The sequence below is a fragment of the Diuraphis noxia genome, unplaced genomic scaffold, assembly GCF_037042655.1.
Source record: "Diuraphis noxia isolate RWA-SAM2 unplaced genomic scaffold, SU_Dnox_SAM2 contig0002, whole genome shotgun sequence".
In the NCBI taxonomy this organism is placed as follows: Eukaryota; Metazoa; Arthropoda; class Insecta; order Hemiptera; family Aphididae; genus Diuraphis; species Diuraphis noxia.
The window spans coordinates 25,822,893-25,846,485 of NW_028301712.1; the positions used below are offsets into that span (position 1 = coordinate 25,822,893).

A 23,593-nucleotide genomic window follows, 5' to 3' on the forward strand; every position below is an offset into this window, starting at 1 on the left:
GATGCATTAATAGTCCATGATTCTGAGCCGTATTATGTTGTTATAGGAAAAACCAGCGTTTTCATCAGATATAACATTGTTTCTTTCCTTATGTTATGGTCTTTCCATATCCTATACAGTTTAGTAATAGCTGACTTGGCCACAGGCACGGCGCCAAGGGGTGGCAAGGGGGGCTCTAGCACCCCAGAAAACAGATCAGCCCCCCTACTGAAAAATATGTACGATATAATAAAGTTATAATATATTATTTTTAAATAAGACCTACATCAAAGAATTTATGAAATATTCCTTTTCAGTTTTTAAAAATTTTTAATTTATGAAATACTTTTGTATTTTCGAAAACTTGTGTATTAAGTTTTTGGCGTTTTAAAAACTGATATAAATATATATAATATTAATATTTTATACGGGCGTGTGACGTCGACGTGGCGTATCAATGCGTCAACATGCAACGCCTGACGTATGACTTACAGTCTATTTTTAAATAGGTAGAAAATAAATGATAATATTAAAATTAGATTATTACATTAGATAATCCTATGATTTTATATTTTTGCTATATGCAATCGATTATAATTGTGTTTTATTTTTAAAGCAGTTGGGACATTTTATCAGATTATTACATGCCGTGATTGTAGAATTATTTATTATGTTTATATTCGATACACTATACAGTGTAATGTATACTGAATAAGACATCAGTGTATTAGAGTGTCGTGTAATCAAATCAATATTAAATATTTTTAATGTATGGCATAATTATAAAGAAAAAGATTAATCTACGGTTTTTATTCGTGGCAAATTCATCTATGAACGCATGATTTTCTTATTTATGGTCTTCCTAACAATTATTATTATTACATTATTCTTACCACCACGTATAATTATTATACGTTGCTCATACTGCAATACATTCTCATCGTAATACTTGACCTAATCAAAACAATTTTTTTCTAACTATTTATAAATCACATTTTCATTTTTTATCGAGCATCGGACGTACACTAGTCTAGTACTTCTATAAAAATGTGGGTGGGCACATGCCTACCGGGCCCACCCCTAAACACGCCACTTCAGTAATAGCTATATTATGTTATATGATACAAAAATATTTATATTTCATTTAAATAACCTGAGCATTTGTTGAAACAATTTTAGCCCATGTAAAAAAATTATTTGCCCCACTCTGCCCCCCCCCTGGAAAAAAATTCTAGTGCCGTGCCTGCTTGGCCATCCCTAGTCTGCGTTTTATTTCCTCCTCAGAACCACCTTTGATTGATATACGTGCTCCTAAGTAAATTACATTTTCTTTACGTTCTATATCTGGGATTAATTCGAAGTGTGCGGGTAGGATTTCCGCTCTATCTACCGTCATTATTGAACACTTTGCCACAGAATAAGACAATAAATAAATAAGACTTTGCTCTGTTTAGTTTGAGACCAGCATCCACACTAAACTTTTTCAAGAAAACTAGCCATTTCACTTTCGGTGCTAGCTAATAGAACCGTATCATCTATACTATAAGTTCTTAAACTGTGATTCACACTATTCACAGCCAGAGGCGGATAGGCAAAAAAAAATTTACCGGGAAAATATTTATGGGGCGACATTAATTATTTTACTATATATGGTATACAATCAGGGATACCAAAACTTTTTTTCCAATGAAACCTAAAAACAATTACACAGATATTAGATATAGATGAAAGATGAATAATATAAAATAATTCAATAACTAAGTTTTTGAAAACTTAAAAATTTATTTTGATTATACATGTTATAGGTATTTCATACAGAATACAAATTTGCTTAGACGCTAAGTAAAAATTAATTGAAGGTCCTAAACGTAAAAAGCCCTATGGATTCCATTTTGGAAAAATTTACACCACTGCATATTGGAAGGGGGCGCCGGTAGGCGGTAATACGGGGGCGCACCGGGAAAGTCCCGGTTCCCGGTGGGCCTATCCGCTCCTGTTCACAGCCCCCTAGGAGTCCGCGAACTTCATGTTGGGTGTTCGTGGTAGCTCAATTTAAAAATAAAATGTTACATTTTTATAAAAAATTATGTGTAGGTAACAAAAATAGTTACATATAAATATGTATGTTTTTATGCACCTACATAATTTATGTGGTTTCAGATTTTTAATATAAAATAAAGATTAAAATATTAACAAGGTATGATAAAATGTGAATTTTAAAAAACGGGTAAGTGGTCGTAAGTGGATGTATATCGCTCTGCTATACTGAAATTGAGTGAATATCCATTGTCGTTAAAATGTGAAGTTTAAATGTTCAGACAAATGTGTCTTGTTTTATTTAAATTTCTAATTTTTTTAATTAGATTTTCTAGCAGACATTTTTTTTTTATTAAAAGTAGACAAACTTTTAAAGAATTTTGTATTGAATTTTCAAATCTGAGTTTAAAAAAGATAATTGTTTATGAATTTCTAACTCAAATTAATTTGCAAATTTTCGTGATTTTTACTTATTGTGTTAAAATTTGAGCTATACCCGCATAATATGTTGTCTTCGTCTTAGAAACGCACACCTTACCAAAAACTATTTTAAGTGGGATAGAACTACTCAGGTTGTAGTCATAACTAAGAGACGAAATTTTCACAATGTAAAAAGAACACTTACTGTGTAACAATTGTAACATCGTTTTTAGTTTTTCGATATCGCAAATACAAAAAAAAAAATCGTTAGGTATTATACGGCCTATTAAATATTTATTAGTTATTTTGCTTATTATTGTGATTATGTATTTTTAATTTTAATTACCATTATAATAATATATTAGCCATTAGGAACCTTGTATTAAATTTTTAAGTTTTTTTACTCAAAGGGTATTGAAAATTTCAAATGTCTATAAGTAACTAAAAAGATATGAAAATTGTATGAAGTACCTATATAAAACCCCAATATAAAAAATCAGTGAAAATGTCACGTATCAACGGTATTTTTTTTAGAGTTACATCAATATCCAAAATTGATTTCGCGTAAAAATTCACGTTTTTCGTTTAATGTTTTATTGTTTACTCAGTGTTTTTATAAACTGCCTATTGAGATTTTAAATGTTGACATGCTCAATGCACCAACTAGATTCCCTTTATCATCGAACGGGGAACGGAAACAAGTTTATAAAACTTGGTACATTTTTGCTAAAACATTATCTCTAAAATTTTTTAAATGCTATAGCTTAAAATATTAAGTTACAGTGATGATAATTTATACAATGGGGTTTTCTTTTATAAATATAAGATTTTTTTTTCTATTTTTTAAAAATGTTCCTAACAAGTCATCCAAGATGGCGATATATGTATAATATATATTGTTTATTTTAATAATATTATTGACTATGATTCAATGACATATTTTTTAATTTTTTTTACTATATCTTTTGTATTTATTAGCTATTAAATCGTTACATAATTATTTCCTATTGTGTTTATTATTATAAAAAAAGGGAGAGCGATTTCTAAGAGTTCCTCATCAGATTTCTGTGTACTCGACGTGTTCAACGAAGTCAGATATCTATTAATTCGTGATCTAGTCTCTATTTTTCGTATGCTATGTCTTTGGTGTTTACGAATTTACTTTAATTTTACACTTAACTTACTTATATAGAATACGAATGAAAGAAAAAGCCATACATAGTACATACAGACAAGCAGTTACAAAATACAAATTACAAGTATTATTGTTTACATCTTAGTGATTACCAACGGGATAGTTGTACTTTTTTATTCTGTGCTAGACGCTAGTTCATTGTTGGCCTTGTTACGTCGTCCACTTACTACCAAAATAACGATTGTACCTACCATATAACCCGACAGCATAGGCACATGACTCTATTATCCCCGAGTAAATGAATGTTTACAATGGACATTAATACCCATCGACGTAACTACAGATGGGATTTTCTTTTTCCATATAGTGCGAGTGCGTCAGTGACCACTGACCAGTATCACAGTAGTGGTAGAAAGTAATAATTTCTGGTGGACCTTTTTTTTTACATATTCCGTGTAATGTGTTCTCAACCCGCCATAATAGATTAAATATTCCACTATTCTACCGCTGGTTAGGTGGTTATACAAATGTGGTTATTAAATATTAATCACTCTGTAGTGAAAATGTGAGATCGTTATTACTTATTCGTTGCACTCATGCAATTTATTGTTGAAATATTCAAATATAAACATTTGAAAATGACTGAAATGAATTTAGTCTGTAATTACAAAAAATGTCGTAAGGCTTTAAACACCTTTGCATGGGTAACGAGTTGCTCACATATATTTTGTGACTACGATGGTAGTCGAGCATTTAATCGTGAAAAAAAGTGCCCGTGCTGTAATGAAGTCCTAAATAGACGATTGGACATTGTTCAGATAAACTTAAATCCTGACGAATCTTTTAAATCTGTATGTATTTTAACTATATAGCGTACCTTATTTATTTGTACCTAATACCTAGCTATTCGAAAAACGTAAATTTAAGCAATGCTTAAGCTTTCGTAATGTTTTATTTAAAATTGTAGATGATACTGTGTGGGTTAAGACCAGAAGTTGTAATGGATATATCATTACGAGCAGTTTCTTTTTGGAATTATCAAATGACTCAAGAAAAAATCATTCAGACTAGTTACATGAAAAGACTTCAAGCAAAATATGAACAGGTTAAAATCGATATAGAAACCATGGAGTGTCAGTTTCAAAAGCATATTTTAATTGAAACAAAAAAATCTGAGTGCAAGTATACTTTTAGGAATAAATGATAATAAAATATATATGTATGCAATGTAAATTATTATCTATTTATAACTAGTGTACAATTACATTTATAGCAGCTTTGAAAGATGCTGAATTACAAAGACGAAAAACCCAAGAGATAGAAGAGAAGCTGATCGAAAAAAGTAGAATATTACATCAAGTTCAAGTAATAATAAAATAAAATTAACAGAACATTATATTATACCCATTAGGATTTAATATGTATACACTTTTAATAATTACCAAATTCATAAAATAGCAATCATAGTCACACATATAGTTAAAGTGTCATCAATTACTAAGGAGCATAAAAATGATTGTACTTTTAAAGAATAATATTGTTTTACATCCTAAGATTAGGTTAGGTTACCTTAATTATAATTTATATTTTACATTTCACGATTTAGTTGCCGGCTAATTGAACACGTAGTATAGATATAGATTATAAATTTTCAAAAACTATATTAAATACTAATTTTAATTTTTAGATACCTAGGAGTTGAGTAGGTATTTCAATTTCAAATATCTCTTATTAATATATAGATAGGTAATCATTGTTATATAAAAGAAGCAAATTGAATATGAAATCAATATAAAAATATTAGTTCATTGTAAAATTAAAATTATAATTATATTTTAGTCGAAGTATGAGTCTCTTAAACTTCAACTTATTTCTAATACCATAAAATCCACAAAAACAGAACAAATTCCTATGGCCCAACTCCAGCCTAAAACATTTGAAGCACATAATGGTCAGTGCGCCTATAACATTATTTTTTTTACTTTAAACTAAATTAATATTTATTTTATTTTACAGAATTTGTATTTGCCCCAAACATTGATTAAGTCAAATGAATAAATTTATACTAAGTTAGAAAAAAAAAAATACAATACAAGATACTAAAACTACTAAGGCACAGCCATACAGCAACAATTTTCATTTTAAATCAATTATTTCTAAAGGTTTTATATTTAATTCTTTTTGTAGTTCTTCTATTGATTGTTCCCATCGTTTTTCAAAATAAATATTTAGCAAAAAATTACTGTTTAGTCCTGTTTGAATAGCCCATGGTAAATAATGTTTTACATACTGTTCTCTTTGCCTGAAAATTATGTAAATGGGCATTAAATTGAACAATCTAGAGTAGAAGTATATTAAGTATATAAATGTTTACTTTGGTTTAAGTCGTACAGCTCCAAAAAGACCTCCAGTTAGAGTCATAGGTAACTTTGTCTGAAATGCTTCAATCCATTTTACTGTTACTTCTCCTAAATAACGATAGTATATATATTACACATTAATATTTAATAAATAAGAAAACACCACATTACCTAACATATTTGTAGGCATTCCCAACACGGTGTGAAATAAATCATGTACTTCTCTGTATCTTTGCATTACATATGCTAATTGAATATCGTCAATGAATTGTACTGATCCTCGGGAGTCTGGGGTTACTTTCTAGACAAAAATGGAATATTTACGGCTTTGCACTTCATTGATATAATATCAAAATATTAAAAATATCTTAACATACATTATCATCTAAAAATTTAAAGTAAGCATATCCGAGAGTATTCTTTGGCATGTATTTTAGCTTTTCAAGATCAACTGTAGACGTGTTAATTCGTGGTTGTAACCTTCAAAAAAGAATTTTATGGAATTATAATCTATAAAAAACAGAATAGAAATATACAGATAATTTTAAGAATTTAATACTATATACTGTAATATTTCGTTGCCTTCAGGATTATTAATCATTTTATCTCTTATATATTTCAATGCATGCGTTCCAGTAGTTTCACCCATAGTGGCAATCATATCTAAAATACAATAGGTATATAGTTTTTTTAAAAAGCCAATATAAATATATAATAAAATTAGTTTTCCAATTTATTAAAGTATTATTACCTGCTCTTTGAGGATCAAACAATGAAACAGTTGCAGAACCGATTGATAATAATAATTTTTGTATTGGTGTGGTGGGTATATGATTTTCGTTATATTGGGTTACAAAATCAGACATATATCGGTGCATTTGATTATTTAAAATGATATTTTTTTTCAACATTTTGAATTAAAATAGGTATTGTGAACTTGATCTAAAAAAATTTTAAAATTGATCTTAATCCGTAGTAACTATTATAGTAATAATAATTATTTTCATTAAAAAGACTACGAATTTCTTAGTGTTAAATTAAAATAGTATTTTAATTTGTGTTATTAAAATTAATCAACGATTGACTTGACGCTATTTTCATTGGATATTGATAGTGTTGGCCAACGGTATTAATAATAAATAATTATTGATATTTATTATTCTCTTATATGAAATATTTACTCTGCGATTCTACAATTTTGGTCAATGTCACTGACTCACGGGCACGGGCACTGACTGACTGACTGCTCACGGGCCACGGCCCACGGGTAAAGATGTCATCAATACTATATCTTGAATTCTTGATAAATATACAAATTCAGATGATTAATGGCGTCTGTTATCAATGATAACAGTCAGCTAATAGAAAATATTCATCAAGTTGGCCTTAATCTTATAAAATTAAGCAAGGATTGAAAACGTTAGTGAAAAATTTTTAAAAACCGTTATTAAACGAAAACTATTATGAAGAATCCAAATAACGAAATTATAAATTTATAACCAAAAACGAAAATAAATGATTATAGTATTAAACATGAAGACTATAATAATAATAATAAGACTATAATTCCAATCTTCATGGTAGGTATTAAAATTAAACCATGAAAAATAATAATATATATTTCTGTTATCGAAAAAATTGATAATTCTGATAACTAAATAACTATTAATTGTTAACAAAAAAATATAGTTATTATTATTTAATATAAATATTAAATAATTCAATTTTTTACATTTGTTAAGCTTCTGAATTCAGGATTATTTTTATTATTTACTCTAGAAATCTGAAATAATGTTTCGTTTTATGTCTTTAATTTTTAATCTTTACCAATGCGGCAATGCACTTTTAAATTTTAAAAACATTTTAATTTGAAGTCAGAAATTTTGAATTTTTGAATTTTTATATAAATTATAATTTTAACTAAAATTTAATCATTAAGAATAATTCATTTTAATTTTTAATTTTTAACTTTTAAGTGAACTCCTTTATTGTGCAATACTATTATAACTTAAAAGTTAGAAGTTATGTTATAAGAATATCAGAATATTATATATACAGAGTGTCCCGTGAGGATTTACCCATTTACCCGATACCTATCTCCCGAAATAATGGTGATAATATCGGAATTCTGGTTTTGTAATAAGACTCGCAGGGATAAGAACTACAATTTTTTCATATTTTAATTTATTTTATTATTTTGATAAAATAGTTAAAAAAATATATATTTTTATTTAATTATTTCCAAAAAAATTGACCATAGCAATTTTGTAGAATTTATTTTTCCGAAAGTATTGACGTTTCAAAATTTATTTTAATTAATTATCATTAATTTCCTGGTTTTTAGTTTTAAGAAAAAGGTATTCTTGCCGTATGCGGTCTACCTCACGTTTCTACATGTCATATGCGGTCTACCACACATGTTTTTATACGTCATATCAGTGGCGAAGCCAAAAAAATTTGGGCTCCCCCGCAAAAATAAAATATGGACCCCAAAATTATTGTGTTCGTTCTTTTCCCCGTTTTTTTGCGAATATAATATTTGGTTAGCGAACCACAGTGTACACAAGGATGATTATCGGTTTCAATAAGTCCTTTTTCCTTTAAAAAAGCTATGGTATTTTTCTCTGATTGGATAATGAAATTTAAATGTTTGGCTAACATAATGTTAAATAGTGTATTAAATAAACTGATCGCGTAGGTATTACAGCACAAACTGAACTGATCTTATATGTTTACGACTACAGTCACGATTTTGGCAGCACCCAAATTTTATTATAGCAATTAGCAGGTATTTCATTATTGATATAGGAATCACATCGTTAAGATAAAACTTAATTGTCATTGCCGTCGAAACGTTGAAAATGATCATTAGTAGATAAAAAGTGTGTGGACGTGTGGTAGTCCGCATATAACATTATAGGAACATGTGCGGTAGATGACAAGTGTGCGGTAGACCGCATACGACAAGAATACCAAGAAAAATTGCGAATTAATATTACTATTAAAAAAATATAGAAAATACATAAGATTAAAAAAAAAAAAAACATTTGAATTATAAATTTGAAATATAATTGAATATCAATACAAAAAACAATGATTTCAATCATTAGTTTGTAACCTACTTATTTGATAGAAATTAAAATAATATAGTTTTAAAGGACTTAATTTTTTTTGCTAAGATCTTTATTTTTTTTTTACCGGAATTTTAAAATTTTTTGTATAATATGTCCTACGTCATTATATATTTTATATATTATATGTTATTGTGGCACAAAATATATGAAATGTATATTTAATTAATATTAAATTTCATATATTCTGTGATTGTGGTATCTGATACTATTGATAAAATATGTCATAATGACGTCATGGATAGTGAACATTTTTTCCTGTTACGGTCCATTCGTGACCTCATCCACAATTCTGTATGGATCCATACCGATTTGTTGATATTATCAACGAGTTGTTATCGTCTTGACATAATTGGTTGAAAATTATTGTTTACTTCTTCTTTCAAATTATATACAATAATATTATATGTAATATCAATGTATTATTAATTAATAACAATAAATATTAATTTTAGATACATTTTGGTAATACATTCAATACTTGGTAGTATATACTATATATTTGAATCTTGTATGTGTTACTGTTGGATTTAAATTTAAATTCTTATAATCATTCATTAATACAACAATTCAAATGTATATTTAATTGACATGAAATTTGTATGTGCTGTATTTTGAACGGATTGTGAATACTATTCTATTTGAAACTTATAATGTCTGACAATTCAGAAGATCAAGTAAGACAAGTGACCTACATCATTATAAATATTTTTTAATATTATGTATATTTTATGTTAGTTAAATAAAAATTATTTTGAATCAAAACTTTTTTACTCACTCGGTTGGTTATTATTTTGTTCGACTAAATGCACATTAGAACTACAGGGCATTATTTTAATGCACTAATGCATTTTTATGACAACATATTATAATCATTTTTCACCCATGTTATTATTTATTCAGAAAAATTTGAGTTTATAATTTTTATGATTTTACTCTTATGAACAATTGTGTTAACATAATTTGAAAATAAATCGATAGCGGGCTTAGTATTTGGTATACATATCTATGTAGTTGATAAATATTAAAAACTTCATAAATTAAAGGCTAATGTAGGTAACTGAGAATGTATTGTATATGCTTAAATAATAAGCCAATCAACGATTGTTATTTTATGTAACAAAATTTATACTCAAGTTTGTACTGTTATAGAATCCTAGGGATGCTGGAAACATGTGTTTGGAATTGGCTTTGGAAGGTGAAAGACTGTGTAAAGCAGGGGACTGTCGTTCAGGGGTAGCATTCTTCCAAGCAGCTGTTCAAGCAGGAACAAATGACTTACGTACTCTTAGTGCTATATACAGTCAATTAGGCAATGCTTATTTTTATTTAGCGGATTATCCAAAAGCATTGCACTTTCATAAGCTTGATTTGGCTTTAGCAAGGTATTTATATTTTATATTTATTTAATGGTCTTAATAAAGATAATTAAAATTTAATACTTTCCTTTTTGTTGGATTTGTTGCCAATTTGTATTAATATATTAAATTATCACAATAAAGCAGTTTTAAAATACTTGTTTTTGAATGATTTATTAAGAACACTTGGAGATAAACCAGGAGAAGCTAAATCTAGTGGAAACTTGGGAAATACGTTGAAAGTAATGGGCAATTTCGATGAAGCTATGATTTGTTGTAAACGTCATTTAGAAATTGCAAGAGAATTGGGAGATAAAGTCAGTTTTATTTTTAATTAAAAATTGTATACTTCTGACTAAATTTTCCCCTCAAGTATTTTTTTGTTAATTAATAAAATTGTTTTAATGAATTTAATAGTTGAGTGAAGGACGAGCCTTATACAATTTGGGAAATGTGTATCATGCTAAGGGTAAACATATAGGAAGAGTAGGTCAGCAAGATCCAGGAGAGTTTCCGGAAGAAGTAAAAGTTTGCATCGAACAAGCTGTTAAATATTATGAGTAAATAATATATTTTTATTATATCAGTTATTTGTCGTTTATTAAGACTACCTATACAATATACTTATCTTATTACGATTATCTTAGGTTAACATTGCATTATATTAATTACTTTAAGGCGATTTTGTAATCTATAAGACAAAACAATAGAAGAAGTTCTACCTTACTAAACTTGAAATGTTGAGCATAAAGCCAGTAAAGGGCATTTTAATCTAAATATTCGGGATTATTACTTTAAAAAATGTTTTTTGTGGCAAAAGTATTGACCATAGTATTTTGCTAAAGAAATGAGTAGGTGGGTTTTATATGCATGTTGCAGGGAATTGATTTTTTAGTATATAATTATTATAATTTATAGTTTAAGTTTTGTTGGGTAGAACTATTTTATTTTGTAAGTTACATAAATTGTCTTAAAATAATATAATTCACTATTAACCTGTAGTAAGAGAATTATTATGATAATGGAAAATCTTATAAGTAGTCTAAATAATCGATAAGTTCCTTATTTTGTTTATCTATTATGTTTAATCTTCAATTAAAAAACTAAAACCTTATTGTTTATGAATAATTTACGATAATATTTCTATGAATATTTTTTGCAGAGAAAATTTAAAGTTAATGAAAGAGCTCAATGATCGTGCAGCTGTTGGTCGAGCTTGTGGTAATTTAGGAAACACTTATTATTTATTAGGTAACTTTAAAGAAGCTATTCAATATCATGAAGAGGTAATGTTGTTTTTAAAGCTACTTATACATTATATCATCATAATCTAAATGTTATTTATGTTCAGAGATTGAAAATTGCTCGAGAATTTGGTGACAAATCAGCTGAGCGAAGAGCTAATAGCAATCTAGGAAATTCTCATGTTTTTCTTGGGGAATTTGAAGAAGCAGCAGATCATTATAAGTAAAATATAAAAAAAAGTTACTTATTAAAATAATCGTTAATAAGATAAATAGTAATTTTAATGTTTAATTAGGAGAACATTGATCCTTGCTCAAGAATTGGAAGATCGAGCAGTTGAAGCCCAAGCATGTTATAGTCTTGGAAATACTTATACATTATTGAGAGATTACAATATAGCTGTTGATTATCATTTAAGACATTTAGACATAGCTCAAAAATTACATGATAGGATTGGTGAAGGTAAAACATTGTTAAAAATGTATAAATATAAATATTCTATCCTAGTTGTAAGTCTTATTTTAAACTTGATATTGTTGGAATTTCTTGGATGCATCATCACTTTATTGTTCTAACAACCTCCTATAAAAAATTAACTCAAATATTGCTTTTGTTAACTTAGTAAAACAATTTTAGCCATTCCCGATTTTTAGAAACAAAAACTCAATTACAAATATTGGTTTATCTAAGGAAGGGGTCACTAACTAATTTCTATGGAGATCCGTTTTGAAACTCACTAAACTGGCCGCGGTCCCTGACAGTTTTATTGACTTTTATCAAACCATTATCCGATTTATAATTAACATCCCAACATAGGCTTCCCCATTTATGAATATAGAAATACAGATTATTTTCTATCACTTAAATAATTCTTTGTAATCTAAATTTTATATGATACATTTATAGTTAATATTTATTTATATTATAAAAATTTTAAAAACTTAATAACTAATCCGCAAATAAAGGTCCATAAAAAAGTGTTCATGATCTGTCAGTTGATGACCCCTGATCTGAGGGTACTGGTCTAACCAAAGGGGATCAAAATCAGGTTTCCACCTAAAATTAATCTTATGAATGAGATATTGTTTAGTTTTATTAATCCTATTTTATTTCAATGATAGATTTAATTAAAGTTAACAATGTATTAAAAATGTGTTAAGGTAATTGTAAAAATTAAATATTGAATTAATTTTCATCTCAATTATAGGAAGAGCTTGCTGGAGTTTAGGAAATGTAAATCTGGCTTTAGGGAATCACGAAAAAGCATTATATTTTGCTTCTAAACACTTGGAAATATCAAAAGAAGTAATAACCAATAACTTAATTATATTGGTTACAATTATATAACATTTTTTTTTTTTTTTAGATTGGCGATACAGTTGGTCAGGCAACTGCACAAATAAATATAGTTGATATTAAAAAATCTTTGGGTATGTCAAATGGACAACTTTCACCAGACAGTAAAGAATTGTTGAATACCATCTCTAACACTCAGCCTTCACCTCAACTTCGACGTTATCGGGTGAGGCGTCAAAGCATGGAACAGCTTGATTTACTTAAGGTAGTGTGTGCATGTTTATGTGTGTCTAGTAAATGTTTGTCATTGTGTTTCATGTAACATAATACATAATTATTTTTATGATGTTCAGTTAAAACATTTTGGCATGCACTGATGTTATATCAAGTAATCAAGTAGTTTAAAATTTGCAAATAAAAAAAATGCTTTTATTTTATGTTTATTTTATGATTAAAAATTGGTTTTGAAATATTATTTATTAATAATTCTAGTTGACTCCTGACAACAAAGGTAAAGTACCCAGTTCTAACGACAAGATTTATCAGTCTACTTCATCAGTTTCTAAAAAGGTATAGGATTACATTATTCATTACATTCATTTATTATGTTTATTAATATCTCTTTTATTATTTTAAATAGTCTGAAAATACTGAAGATGATCCATTCTTTGATTTATTATCACGATTTCAAGCTGGACGTATGGATGATCAACGTTGTACTCTTGGTTCCTCAAGAAATTTAGAAGATAAAGAAAATCAGAATGCGAACAAATTAATTTCCCAAATTGGTTAGTATTTTATTATTATTATTTTTTTTTTTTTTAGTGCCACATTATGTGTTTATAAATTTACATTATAAAGTCTTATTTATAATGTTTTTAACAGGTGGACATGTTGAAAGTCAAGATGACTTGTTAGACATGATAGCAGGTATGCAGAGTAAGCGTATGGATGAACAAAGAGTAGAACTGGAACAACTTCCTGGCATTGCAAAACCTGATAGCGAACCTGATGATAACTTCTTAGAACTTCTTATGAGATGCCAAGGTGAACGGTTGGAAGATCAACGTAGTGAGCTACCTGTCTCCAATATTAGCAGTGATGGAGAGTCACAACGTACACCAAACCGAGGACCAACTGTACCTGATGAAGACTTTTTTACATTAATTATGCGCCTTCAATCGGGTCGTATGGAAGACCAACGAGCAAGTGTTCCAATGCCAAAACGAAATTAATGTATAGTTTTTAAGTATTAACAACAGGTTATTTATATTATAAAAATATTTTTTTGTCTTAATTTTGGTTTTTTTCTACTTTATAAGAACATTATAATTGAATAATTATATTATATATCTGTTAATGATATTGTTAAATTATTGATTGTAGGTAATATTTATTTATAAAAATTTCCATCATATATTTCTAGCATAAAAAATGATCTTTTTTAATAATAATATATATATCATATTTATACAAATAATTAATTTTATAGATGAGCTACTATCAGTTGTTGTATTATTATTTTAATGATAGAGTTTTATCATTCTTAGGTTATGCTATTATTATGATAATTTTTTTATATATTATACTTAATTTAAGATTTAAAAATTAGCACTAATATTCTAATAGTATCATACATTATATACTCATATAATTCTATGCCATATTAGTTTAAACATGACATAATAAAAAATAATTAAATTAGTCCATATACATTTTTAATATATTTATTATTTAGATATATATATATTTTTTAATATAAACATATAATTTGTAAAACAAAATATTATACTAATAGTTAATATATATAACTTTAAGCATAATAAAATTTAGTTTTTTTAAATTCTATTTATTCTTCTTAATTTGACCATAGTAAAGTATAAATAATTTATATTTCCACAATAATTGTGGAACAAATAGCTGATGAATAATACTTAAAATTATTTTTAGTATGTTTATTTTGACTGAGATACATAAATTAATAGTTTTTATTTGATAATTGATCTTAATGCATGTGAATATTTTGCATACCACATATATCCTGTTGCAATTGCTAAACCATACCTGTAATAATTAATAAAACAATATATTTTATTATACATAAATATTAATATTTAAATAACTACAATAAATCTGTACTATCTGTAGTCTATATTCTGTCTAAAAGTAAAATATACCGGGTGTCAACCTGGATGTGCATCTTACTTATAGCAGCATATACAGTGAGCGGTAGAAGGGTTTTCAAATTCTCAGAACTAGTATATTCTACTGAGACAGTATAATAATTGTATAATATAGAACTATAGAAGACAATTTAACAATATGAAATAAACATATATTTTCCACAGTGAATATAAAAAAGCGATCATGACTTCAGGAAGTTACTTCTAATAACATCAAATTTAATAAAAATGGTATTAGAGTATTAGACTCATGTCAAACAATTTGTGGAATTTTAGCAAATAATTACTCAGGTGAATATAATTAAAAACATAAAATAAAAAAGCGGGAAAGTGGATGTCGCTCTGCTGTACAGTAGGTTACAATTGGGTTACTGTAATGGATGGAACTAAATTTGAATCCAATGATATATCATTGTGTACGAAAAACGATTCTGAGCGGAAATGGTTTATTTGTCTTAACACTTTTACTGCCCCAAAACGTGATGACAGACACAAAAAAAAAACACACGTAATGGTAAAATCAATACATTCATTGCTCCGCTCAGAATCTAAAATGGGCAAGTTAATACTGCTATGCTGTTCAGTAGGTGTCAAGTGGGTAACTGTAATGGATGTCACAAATTTTAATTCAATAATTTATCATTGAATACAAAAAATGACTCGAAGCACAGTTGGTCTATATCAAGTAATTACAACATATGTTTTTTGATATTATTGTTAAAGCAAATTAGTTTTCTAGAAGTATGATAGAAAGTTGATTAAATTTGACCAAATACATTGAATTAATTATATTCATCACATAATAGTCTATAATTCAATGATATTTTATTGTTGTGATTAGGTAATTTATGAGTAAATACCACCTAGCTGTTGAACAGTGCAGATAGTTCATAGTATAAATAAATAGTAGTTTAAAAATATTAAAATTAATTAAAATATTTTGGAAATGTCAGTGCATATAGTTTAATTTATAATTTTATAAATCCCTGTGAAAAATATTTTTGTTTTACAAAAAAAAAAACTAACATTGTGATTCTTAATATAAATATCTGATTATTTTGTCCAAATTTGAATTTAAAATACCAAGATTTTATGATAACATTATTTTTAGATTTTTTAGTTACATTATTAACTACTTATGAGAAACGTTGTTTAAAATGTTTTATCCATATACAAATTTCGACTTTAAATTCATATACAAAATTCTGTCTATATATCTTTAATATTTTTTTCAAATTGTTATTACAACAAATTTATGAGGAACCTTGTATTCAAATGTCAAGCTCTTTTCCACTTCAACAATTATCAAAAAACAGCTAAAAAATAATTAAAATTTTTTATAAATAGTTCAATAATAGTAAAAATATTTTGGATATTATATGGCTTATCCATAATATAAACTTTTAGCCAAAATGTCATGAATGCGATCAATTGTTATTTATTCATATTTTTTTTTTGTTACATAAAAAAACATTGATTTCATATAAAACTGGTTTTATGTAAACATTTCTATACCTATTTCTTAATTTTATTTTTATTTTTCAAGACGCACTTGAAAATTAATATTAATTTAAATTTTAAATTTTTTGGATCACAAATTTACAGTAAATATACAAACAAAATATTTTGTTATGATTGGTTTAGTATTAAACAATTAATTTAAATGTTAATTGTCACACCAGGCACCAAAAAACTAAAATTAATTTAATAAATAAAATAAAAACTGGAATTCAATCCAAATCAGAATATATATTTAAGATGGATTTGAAAATAAGAAATAATATGAAAAATTATTTATCTTACCAAGTAATAATATAAGAGACATGTTCGTTTCTCAATGAAATATTTGTTTGACCGCCAACTGGACCTCCAGGAATACTACATTCAATTACAGCATCAATCATAATAGGTTCACTATCAACTAATTTTGACATTGCCTCTAAATCTCTATAATAATAAATCGATACTAAATTATTGATCTATATATTTAGTTCAATGAATTTTTTTAAAACAAATATTTTAAACATATTATTGCAACCAGATTTAAAAATCGTATAAATATGTACCTATATGCCCAAAAACGAGAATCTGCTACATTCTTGGATACAAACTGAGGTCTTGGTTCAGTTAACCGAACGACACCTTCTAGTTCAATTTCACCTGCAACTTGGCCAGAAATTCGAGATGCAGGATTTTTATTTTTCATAGAAACCCAACCACGGTTCACTAAAATTGAGAAACTTAAAACAATTACTATTAGTATATAAGTGAAATTATATGAATGAAAACATTTCTTACGGTTTATTTGACAGTTTAAAAGGTGTGATGACATAATAACCACTTTTTGTAGATCCAGAAAATAATCCGTTACTATTCTCAGCTCCACCATCAGTTAAACAGGATCTAGGACCTAAGTACAATTCTTTTGAATGGTCAAATTCACCTACAACTTTTACTCTACGATATTCAAGTTTTGTAAGTTCTTCTTCGCTATAAAAATTAAGAAGCTAAATAATATTTGACTATAATAAAACAGGAAAAGATTCTTACTTTTCCGGAAAGTCCAATGCAGGGAGTGTAGTTTTAGTTTTGAGTTCTTGAATCAGATTTTCTTTCCATATTTTTCGTTTAACTTGCCATGTACCCAGTCCAAATGCAGAAATTGGTAGTACCTTCAATACAAATCATATTTTTCATTTAATAAAAATAAATAATGTGGAAATAATAAAGTGGAAAGTTTTAATCTTACTAGTAAAATCCATCCAATATCTGTATTACTACTTTTCCTTCTACTAAATGAATTTAATTCAACTGATTTGGCTGTCATACTAGAATTTTTAGTCAAACTAGTTAGCTAAACAATTAAAACAGATAAGATAAATGTTCATAATTTATAAAAATTGCACAGTGTTTTGATCAGTATAGTTTTGTATTAATACATATAATATATAATTTTATTTTACTTACAGATTACTAAATTATTAACTATTAGTGTTCAAATATAGAAAGACAGTAATATTTAGGTTAAATGTTAACCTTGAATTTTTTTTAAATTATTATTAAGTTCAAGCAAGAATTGAGATTTAAAGGCATACATATATATATATAATTTCTAATTTTATGTTTAAATACATTTGATTTTACTATTTTTTATAAGTTAAAATAATATCATCAAGCATAACACATTGAACAACACAATTCCGATTTCAAATTTAGTTTATCATATATTTATTAATAGATCGACTGAATATTATTATAATTGAATTAATGATACTGAAAATTACGATTAAAAAAATATCTTTTGAGCTGAAAAATTAAAATTAGGACACTAACAAAAAATGAATAGCTTAATAGCAACAATAACAAATTGTAGTGTATTTAATAACAAAGTATGTGTACCAAGTGGTGTCATTCAAAATATGTAGACAATATAAAATAACGTATTTTGGCATCATCCACAGTGTACATGTTAATTTAATGAGAAATTATAAAACTAATCCACTTTTACAACGAACAATTTTTTATATTGAATTAAAAATTATTAGTTAATATTGTGCAATAGTAATTTCTTACTAACAACCTTACTTTAAAAAGTAAACATGAACATTAAAAAATAAATAAATTCAGAGTTAAATATAACATATTAATCCAGAGATATTGTAAAGCTACTCATGGTATTAAGTAAACTATACTTGTACACAAAAACCATAAACTTACAATTAGTTTAGATGAAGTAAAATTCTGTTTCACTAAAAAATTTGAAAAATATTTTCTACAAATCATGATGAACTTTGATAACTTCCAAGTTATTAAGTACTAATATGTTAATATATACTAGAGACTGGAGAAGAGAATTGAGATTTGACAAAAACAAAATTGAAAATATTCAATTCCTTCTATATAGTTCAAAAATTAATATTGAATAATATGTTTTTATTTATCATTATCTTTTGTATTTATAATTATTATTGTTTTGAGTTATCACCTATCAGTAAAGTTATTATCACATTTATAGTTAGTATAATCACAGAACAATAGTAACATTGTGGTAAGCATTGTAAATTTTAAATTTAAAAAAAATTTACTACTTGTCATTTTCAAATTTCAATCTTTAGTTTTTTGCTCTCCAGACTTCCAGTGTTCCATTTATATAAGTTAATATTTTTTTTGTTTGTTGAATTCTTTGAATTATTTATCGTTTCTAAATTGTAATTAACAAATAAATAGTAATTAATAAATAATGGAAGTAGACGAAGAAGGTAATAGCCATATTATAACCCATTTTCCACACAATTTAATTTTTTTTAATTAATACGTATTTATTATGTTGTAACTTGGTTGTGAAATTTAAAAATAAAACTAAGTGAACTTCTTTTTCAGAAATATTTTTTTCTTATTTTTCTAATTTTTCTTTAACCTATTTTTAGTATAGATATTTGAAATGAGATTTAAACTCACTATTGTGTCCTTTTAATAATTTTTTCATATACAATACTTTGAAATAGTATTTAAAACATAATAAAAAGCATATATTATAAACATTTCTCAATTTTAGATAAACTATCAAAAATTGAGCAAGAATTAAAAGAAATTAATGTTAAAGTTATCAAACTACAAAAACGTAAAGCTGAATTATTAGAACAGAAAGAAAAATTGAAACAGCTATCATATCAAAAACAAACTAATTCTATTAGTGACCAGAATAAATGGACTCACTCAGGTATTACAAGTATAACATTAAAAAATACAAATTATGTAATACTACAAGGCATAATGTTATAATTTTAATCTTTACAGACTTTCCTTGGCATCAAAGAGTACAAGATACTTTAAAAACTGTTTTTAAATTGAACACTTTTCGTTCACAACAATTAGCAGCTATTAATATTACATTGTCAAAACATGATGCTATACTTATTATGCCAACTGGCGGAGGGAAATCTCTTTGCTATCAGTTACCTGCTCTTATAGATCAAGGTATCTATTGAATTATTATAATTTATATTAATGCATTTTTTGAGATGTTTTCATAGTATTTTGAATTGTTTTCATAAATTTACTCAGAATATCTAGTAAAATATTATTTAAATGTTTAACTTCTATATTGAGCCAATATGATCATGCTTCACATAATATAGTATTATAAATAAATAATCTGGTATGTGTATTATATTGTCATATAACATTAATGAAATTATTCAATTAATATTTTTTTAGTTATAATACTTATGTTATTATAGTTTTAACATTAACTCTTACTATATAATTTATATCTTTTCCCGCGTATCCAAAAAATGTGTACAAAGTAATTGTTTTATAAGGTTTTACTCTTGTGGTCTGTCCTATGGTGTCACTTATGGAAGATCAGACAATCCAAATGCAAAAACTTGATGTTAAGGCTAAAATGATAAGTTCCTATTCATCAAAAGAAGATGTAAAATTATTATTTCAGGTATTAATATTTCCTATTTTTTTTTTATATTTTATGGAAGTGAAGCGATAGATAAATGTATTTTCTAATGAAGTTTTTATTTCACCTTTTGGAGCAAAAAATGTTATTTGTGAATTTAAAATGTTACTTGTAAATATTTTTAATATTATCTAATATACTAATATACATTATTATACCTACTGAAATCTACTGCACAGGAGAACGGTTAAGGTTAAACCACTTTCCCTCTATTTTGCATTTGCTTTTAAAGAAAAATATTTTGTTTTTTTAGATGATGACTGACATTAAATCAGGTTTAAAAATTGTATATTGTACACCAGAAAGAATTGCCAAAAGTAAAACATTTATGAATAAATTACAAAAAGCTCATAGCTTGAAATATCTTTCAAGAATAGCCATTGATGAAGTTCATTGTTGTACGACATGGGGACATGATTTCAGACCTGGTATTTTACTAAGTTTTTTTTTATGAAGTTTTATTTAATATTAATTGTGTTATAGATTATACACATTTAACAATTTTCAAACCAATGTTTCCTGATATTCCTATTTTGGGTCTTACTGCAACTGCATCTTCAAAAGTTATTGTTGATACACAAAAGCTATTACAAATACAAGGATGTGCTTTACTAAAAGCATCATTTAACAGACCAAATCTATATTATGAAGTATATAATATTAATAATTTAGCTTCAATTTGTATTTAACATTTAAAATTATTCATAAGGTTAAATTGAAGCCTGAAGGTAAAAAATGTGTGGAGGAATTAGCATCACTGCTTAAAAATAAGTTCAAAAATCAATCAGGAATTATTTACACTACATCTATTAAAGATTGTGAAAGCTTACGAAAAGATTTAAAGTAATATATTTATAAGCAAGTAAATATATTTATTTTACATTTTTAGCCAGGAATCTAAATTAATTTTAAATTCATAATTAAAAAAAAATATTCTATTTTCTGTACATTTAAGACTTAAATGAACATTAAATTTATGATACTTAGAGAACATGGCTGTAGAGTTGGTGCTTATCATGCCCAACTAGAAGGACCTCTAAGATCAAAGGTTCATAACAAATGGTTGAATGGTGTATATCAAGTAGTAGTAGCTACTATTGCATTTGGTCTTGGTATAGATAAACCAAATGTGAGATTTGTTATTCACCACACTCTTTCAAAATCAATAGAAAATTTTTACCAAGTAAGAGAAATAAAGAATTAGTAATTGGATATGTTACCTAACGTTATATTAGGTATATTTTTTAATTGCATTAAATATAACTAAAAACAATTAACTATATATATTTTTATGAATATGTTTACAATTTATTAAAATAGGAAAGTGGGCGTGCAGGAAGAGATGGAAAACCCTCTACTTGTTTATTATATTATAAGTTAAGTGATGTGTTTAAATTAAGCACAATGGTGTTTACAACACAGACTGGGTTACCTAACTTATACTCTATGATAAGTTATTGTTTAAATGTAAAAGAGTAAGTTCAAAGATGTTTAATTACTACCAGAGGCGCACTGTAATTTGAAAAACATGTAATAAAATACTAAAAATCGACATTTACTACTCCTCACCTATCATTCAATAATCACCTTACAATTTCGTAAATTTAGTTTTTACCTATATTGAATCGATACCAATATGGTACAATATGCCATCAGTAAAAATGTAAAACCAATTCTTGACGCCTCTGATAGCTTTCCTCTATATTATCTTGTTGATTTATTTTTATTTTAAACTTATAGATGTAGACGCAAATTAATATCAACTCATTTTGATGAATCATGGGAATCAGATGATTGTAATGAAATGTGTGATAATTGTTGTAATCCTAAAACTGTGAAGTCTATTTGTATAAATAAATATTGCCTGGATGTGTATAGCATATTAAATGCAGCTTCAGAAAATGAAATTAAGTTTACAGGCATGTCTATAAAATTTTAACTAAAAATATGTTATGTATGTTTTAAAACTTAATTATTCATTTTCTACAGCTCAAATGCTAATAGATACTTGGTATGGTAAAGGTAACAAAAAAGTGTTGTTGTTTGATGTACAGTCTCCAGTATTTTCAAGAACACGAGCTGAAATGATTCTTGGTGAGCTTATTGTACAAGGATATTTAATGGAAGACTTTCATTTTACTCCTTATTCTACTATTTCATATATCAAAAAAGGTGATTACTAATTATTATTATTAGATTATTTCATATATTTTTAGTTGACATTATCACTGTTCATAGGTACAAATCAATACAAGGTGACAAAAGAAAATAAAATCTTTATGGAAATATCCCAAGAATTAACCAGTGAACCAGTATTAAAAAAATTTAAATCAAAATAATTTATTTAAAATAGTTCTATTGGATGAAATTATGTTGAATAAAATTATGAATATTTTTCAATAATAAGACATATTTTTATTAATTATTTAAAAATATAATTTAAATTTGCTTCTATTGCATAGTATAGGCTTTAACTATACACTTAAATTGAGTATGTTACTAGAATTAATGTTTTTAATAAATCATTATACACAAATAACAGTTTTTGAACAGACTAAACAGTGATTAATTCACTATTTATTTATTATTTTTATTTTTTAACTATATATTTATACATATTTATACTATTATATAAAAGTATAATATGAAAATGAGATTTTGAAATTTGAATGTTATATTGTCATACAGAGGCGGTTTGAATGTATTATACTTGGTGGTACAAGACAATATATAGACACCCCCCCCCCCCCCCACCACCATCATAATAGAGATTACAAATAAATATTTTTTAATAAGTTTATGGTTTATAATTATAAGGTCTTATATTCTTAACTCGACGCTTTCGACAGTTTAAGCCACGATTATCATTTATCATATTATGTCATTAGGTACTTTATTACTTTTTTCATTTATTGAACACTAAAATTAAACATTGCGGTCAGCACATGCTCAACCAAGACCACCCACCCCCCTAACATT

The 23,593-nt window shown here is 26.4% G+C and overlaps 5 protein-coding genes across 7 annotated transcripts; 3 read left to right on the forward strand and 2 right to left on the reverse strand.

Moving 5' to 3' along the window:
- The first annotated feature begins 592 nt into the window (after window positions 1-592).
- On the forward strand, window positions 593-5,268 carry LOC107161595 (E3 ubiquitin-protein ligase CCNB1IP1-like). The gene is made up of 3 exons (XM_089221435.1): window positions 593-4,422; window positions 4,539-4,749; window positions 4,845-5,268. The coding sequence occupies exons 1-3, from the start codon at window positions 4,168-4,170 to the stop codon at window positions 4,949-4,951; spliced, it is 573 nt and encodes a 190-aa protein (XP_089077561.1). The 5' UTR covers window positions 593-4,167; the 3' UTR covers window positions 4,952-5,268.
- pins (G-protein-signaling modulator pins) lies at window positions 4,918-14,321 on the forward strand. 2 transcript variants are annotated; one of them, XM_089221431.1, is made up of 12 exons: window positions 4,918-4,936; window positions 10,215-10,447; window positions 10,602-10,737; window positions 10,838-10,980; window positions 11,583-11,706; window positions 11,772-11,887; window positions 11,961-12,127; window positions 12,873-12,970; window positions 13,032-13,226; window positions 13,454-13,531; window positions 13,602-13,749; window positions 13,847-14,321. In XM_089221431.1, exons 2-12 carry the CDS (start codon window positions 10,236-10,238, stop codon window positions 14,194-14,196), a joined length of 1,767 nt encoding a protein of 588 aa, XP_089077557.1. In that variant the 5' UTR covers window positions 4,918-4,936; window positions 10,215-10,235; the 3' UTR covers window positions 14,197-14,321. The 2 variants fall into 2 exon arrangements, with proteins under 2 accessions (XP_089077557.1, XP_015363562.1); XM_015508076.2 differs by lacking the exon at window positions 4,918-4,936 and adding an exon at window positions 9,473-9,739.
- Window positions 5,376-6,842, reverse strand: Coq4 (Coenzyme Q4). Its single transcript, XM_015508089.2, has 6 exons — window positions 6,683-6,842; window positions 6,498-6,594; window positions 6,309-6,411; window positions 6,103-6,232; window positions 5,946-6,039; window positions 5,376-5,873 (listed from the first exon to the last, which is right to left on the reverse strand). The coding sequence occupies exons 1-6, from the start codon at window positions 6,840-6,842 to the stop codon at window positions 5,708-5,710; spliced, it is 750 nt and encodes a 249-aa protein (XP_015363575.1). The 3' UTR covers window positions 5,376-5,707.
- A 351-nt stretch (window positions 14,322-14,672) lies between the features above and the next one.
- Surf1 (surfeit locus protein 1) lies at window positions 14,673-19,056 on the reverse strand. 2 transcript variants are annotated; one of them, XM_015508095.2, is made up of 7 exons: window positions 18,862-19,056; window positions 17,894-17,998; window positions 17,695-17,816; window positions 17,443-17,634; window positions 17,211-17,384; window positions 16,948-17,091; window positions 14,673-15,025 (listed from the first exon to the last, which is right to left on the reverse strand). In XM_015508095.2, exons 1-7 carry the CDS (start codon window positions 18,925-18,927, stop codon window positions 14,950-14,952), a joined length of 879 nt encoding a protein of 292 aa, XP_015363581.2. In that variant the 5' UTR covers window positions 18,928-19,056; the 3' UTR covers window positions 14,673-14,949. The 2 variants fall into 2 exon arrangements, with proteins under 2 accessions (XP_015363581.2, XP_089077558.1); XM_089221432.1 differs by lacking the exon at window positions 18,862-19,056 and adding an exon at window positions 18,544-18,562.
- Window positions 19,057-19,205: 149 nt separating this feature from the next.
- Window positions 19,206-23,020, forward strand: LOC107161610 (ATP-dependent DNA helicase Q1-like). The gene is made up of 12 exons (XM_015508090.2): window positions 19,206-19,403; window positions 19,700-19,864; window positions 19,942-20,121; window positions 20,466-20,596; window positions 20,868-21,042; window positions 21,098-21,264; window positions 21,324-21,457; window positions 21,602-21,797; window positions 21,935-22,089; window positions 22,355-22,533; window positions 22,604-22,786; window positions 22,853-23,020. Exons 1-12 carry the CDS (start codon window positions 19,385-19,387, stop codon window positions 22,951-22,953), a joined length of 1,785 nt encoding a protein of 594 aa, XP_015363576.2. The 5' UTR covers window positions 19,206-19,384; the 3' UTR covers window positions 22,954-23,020.
- Window positions 23,021-23,593: the final 573 nt, after the last annotated feature.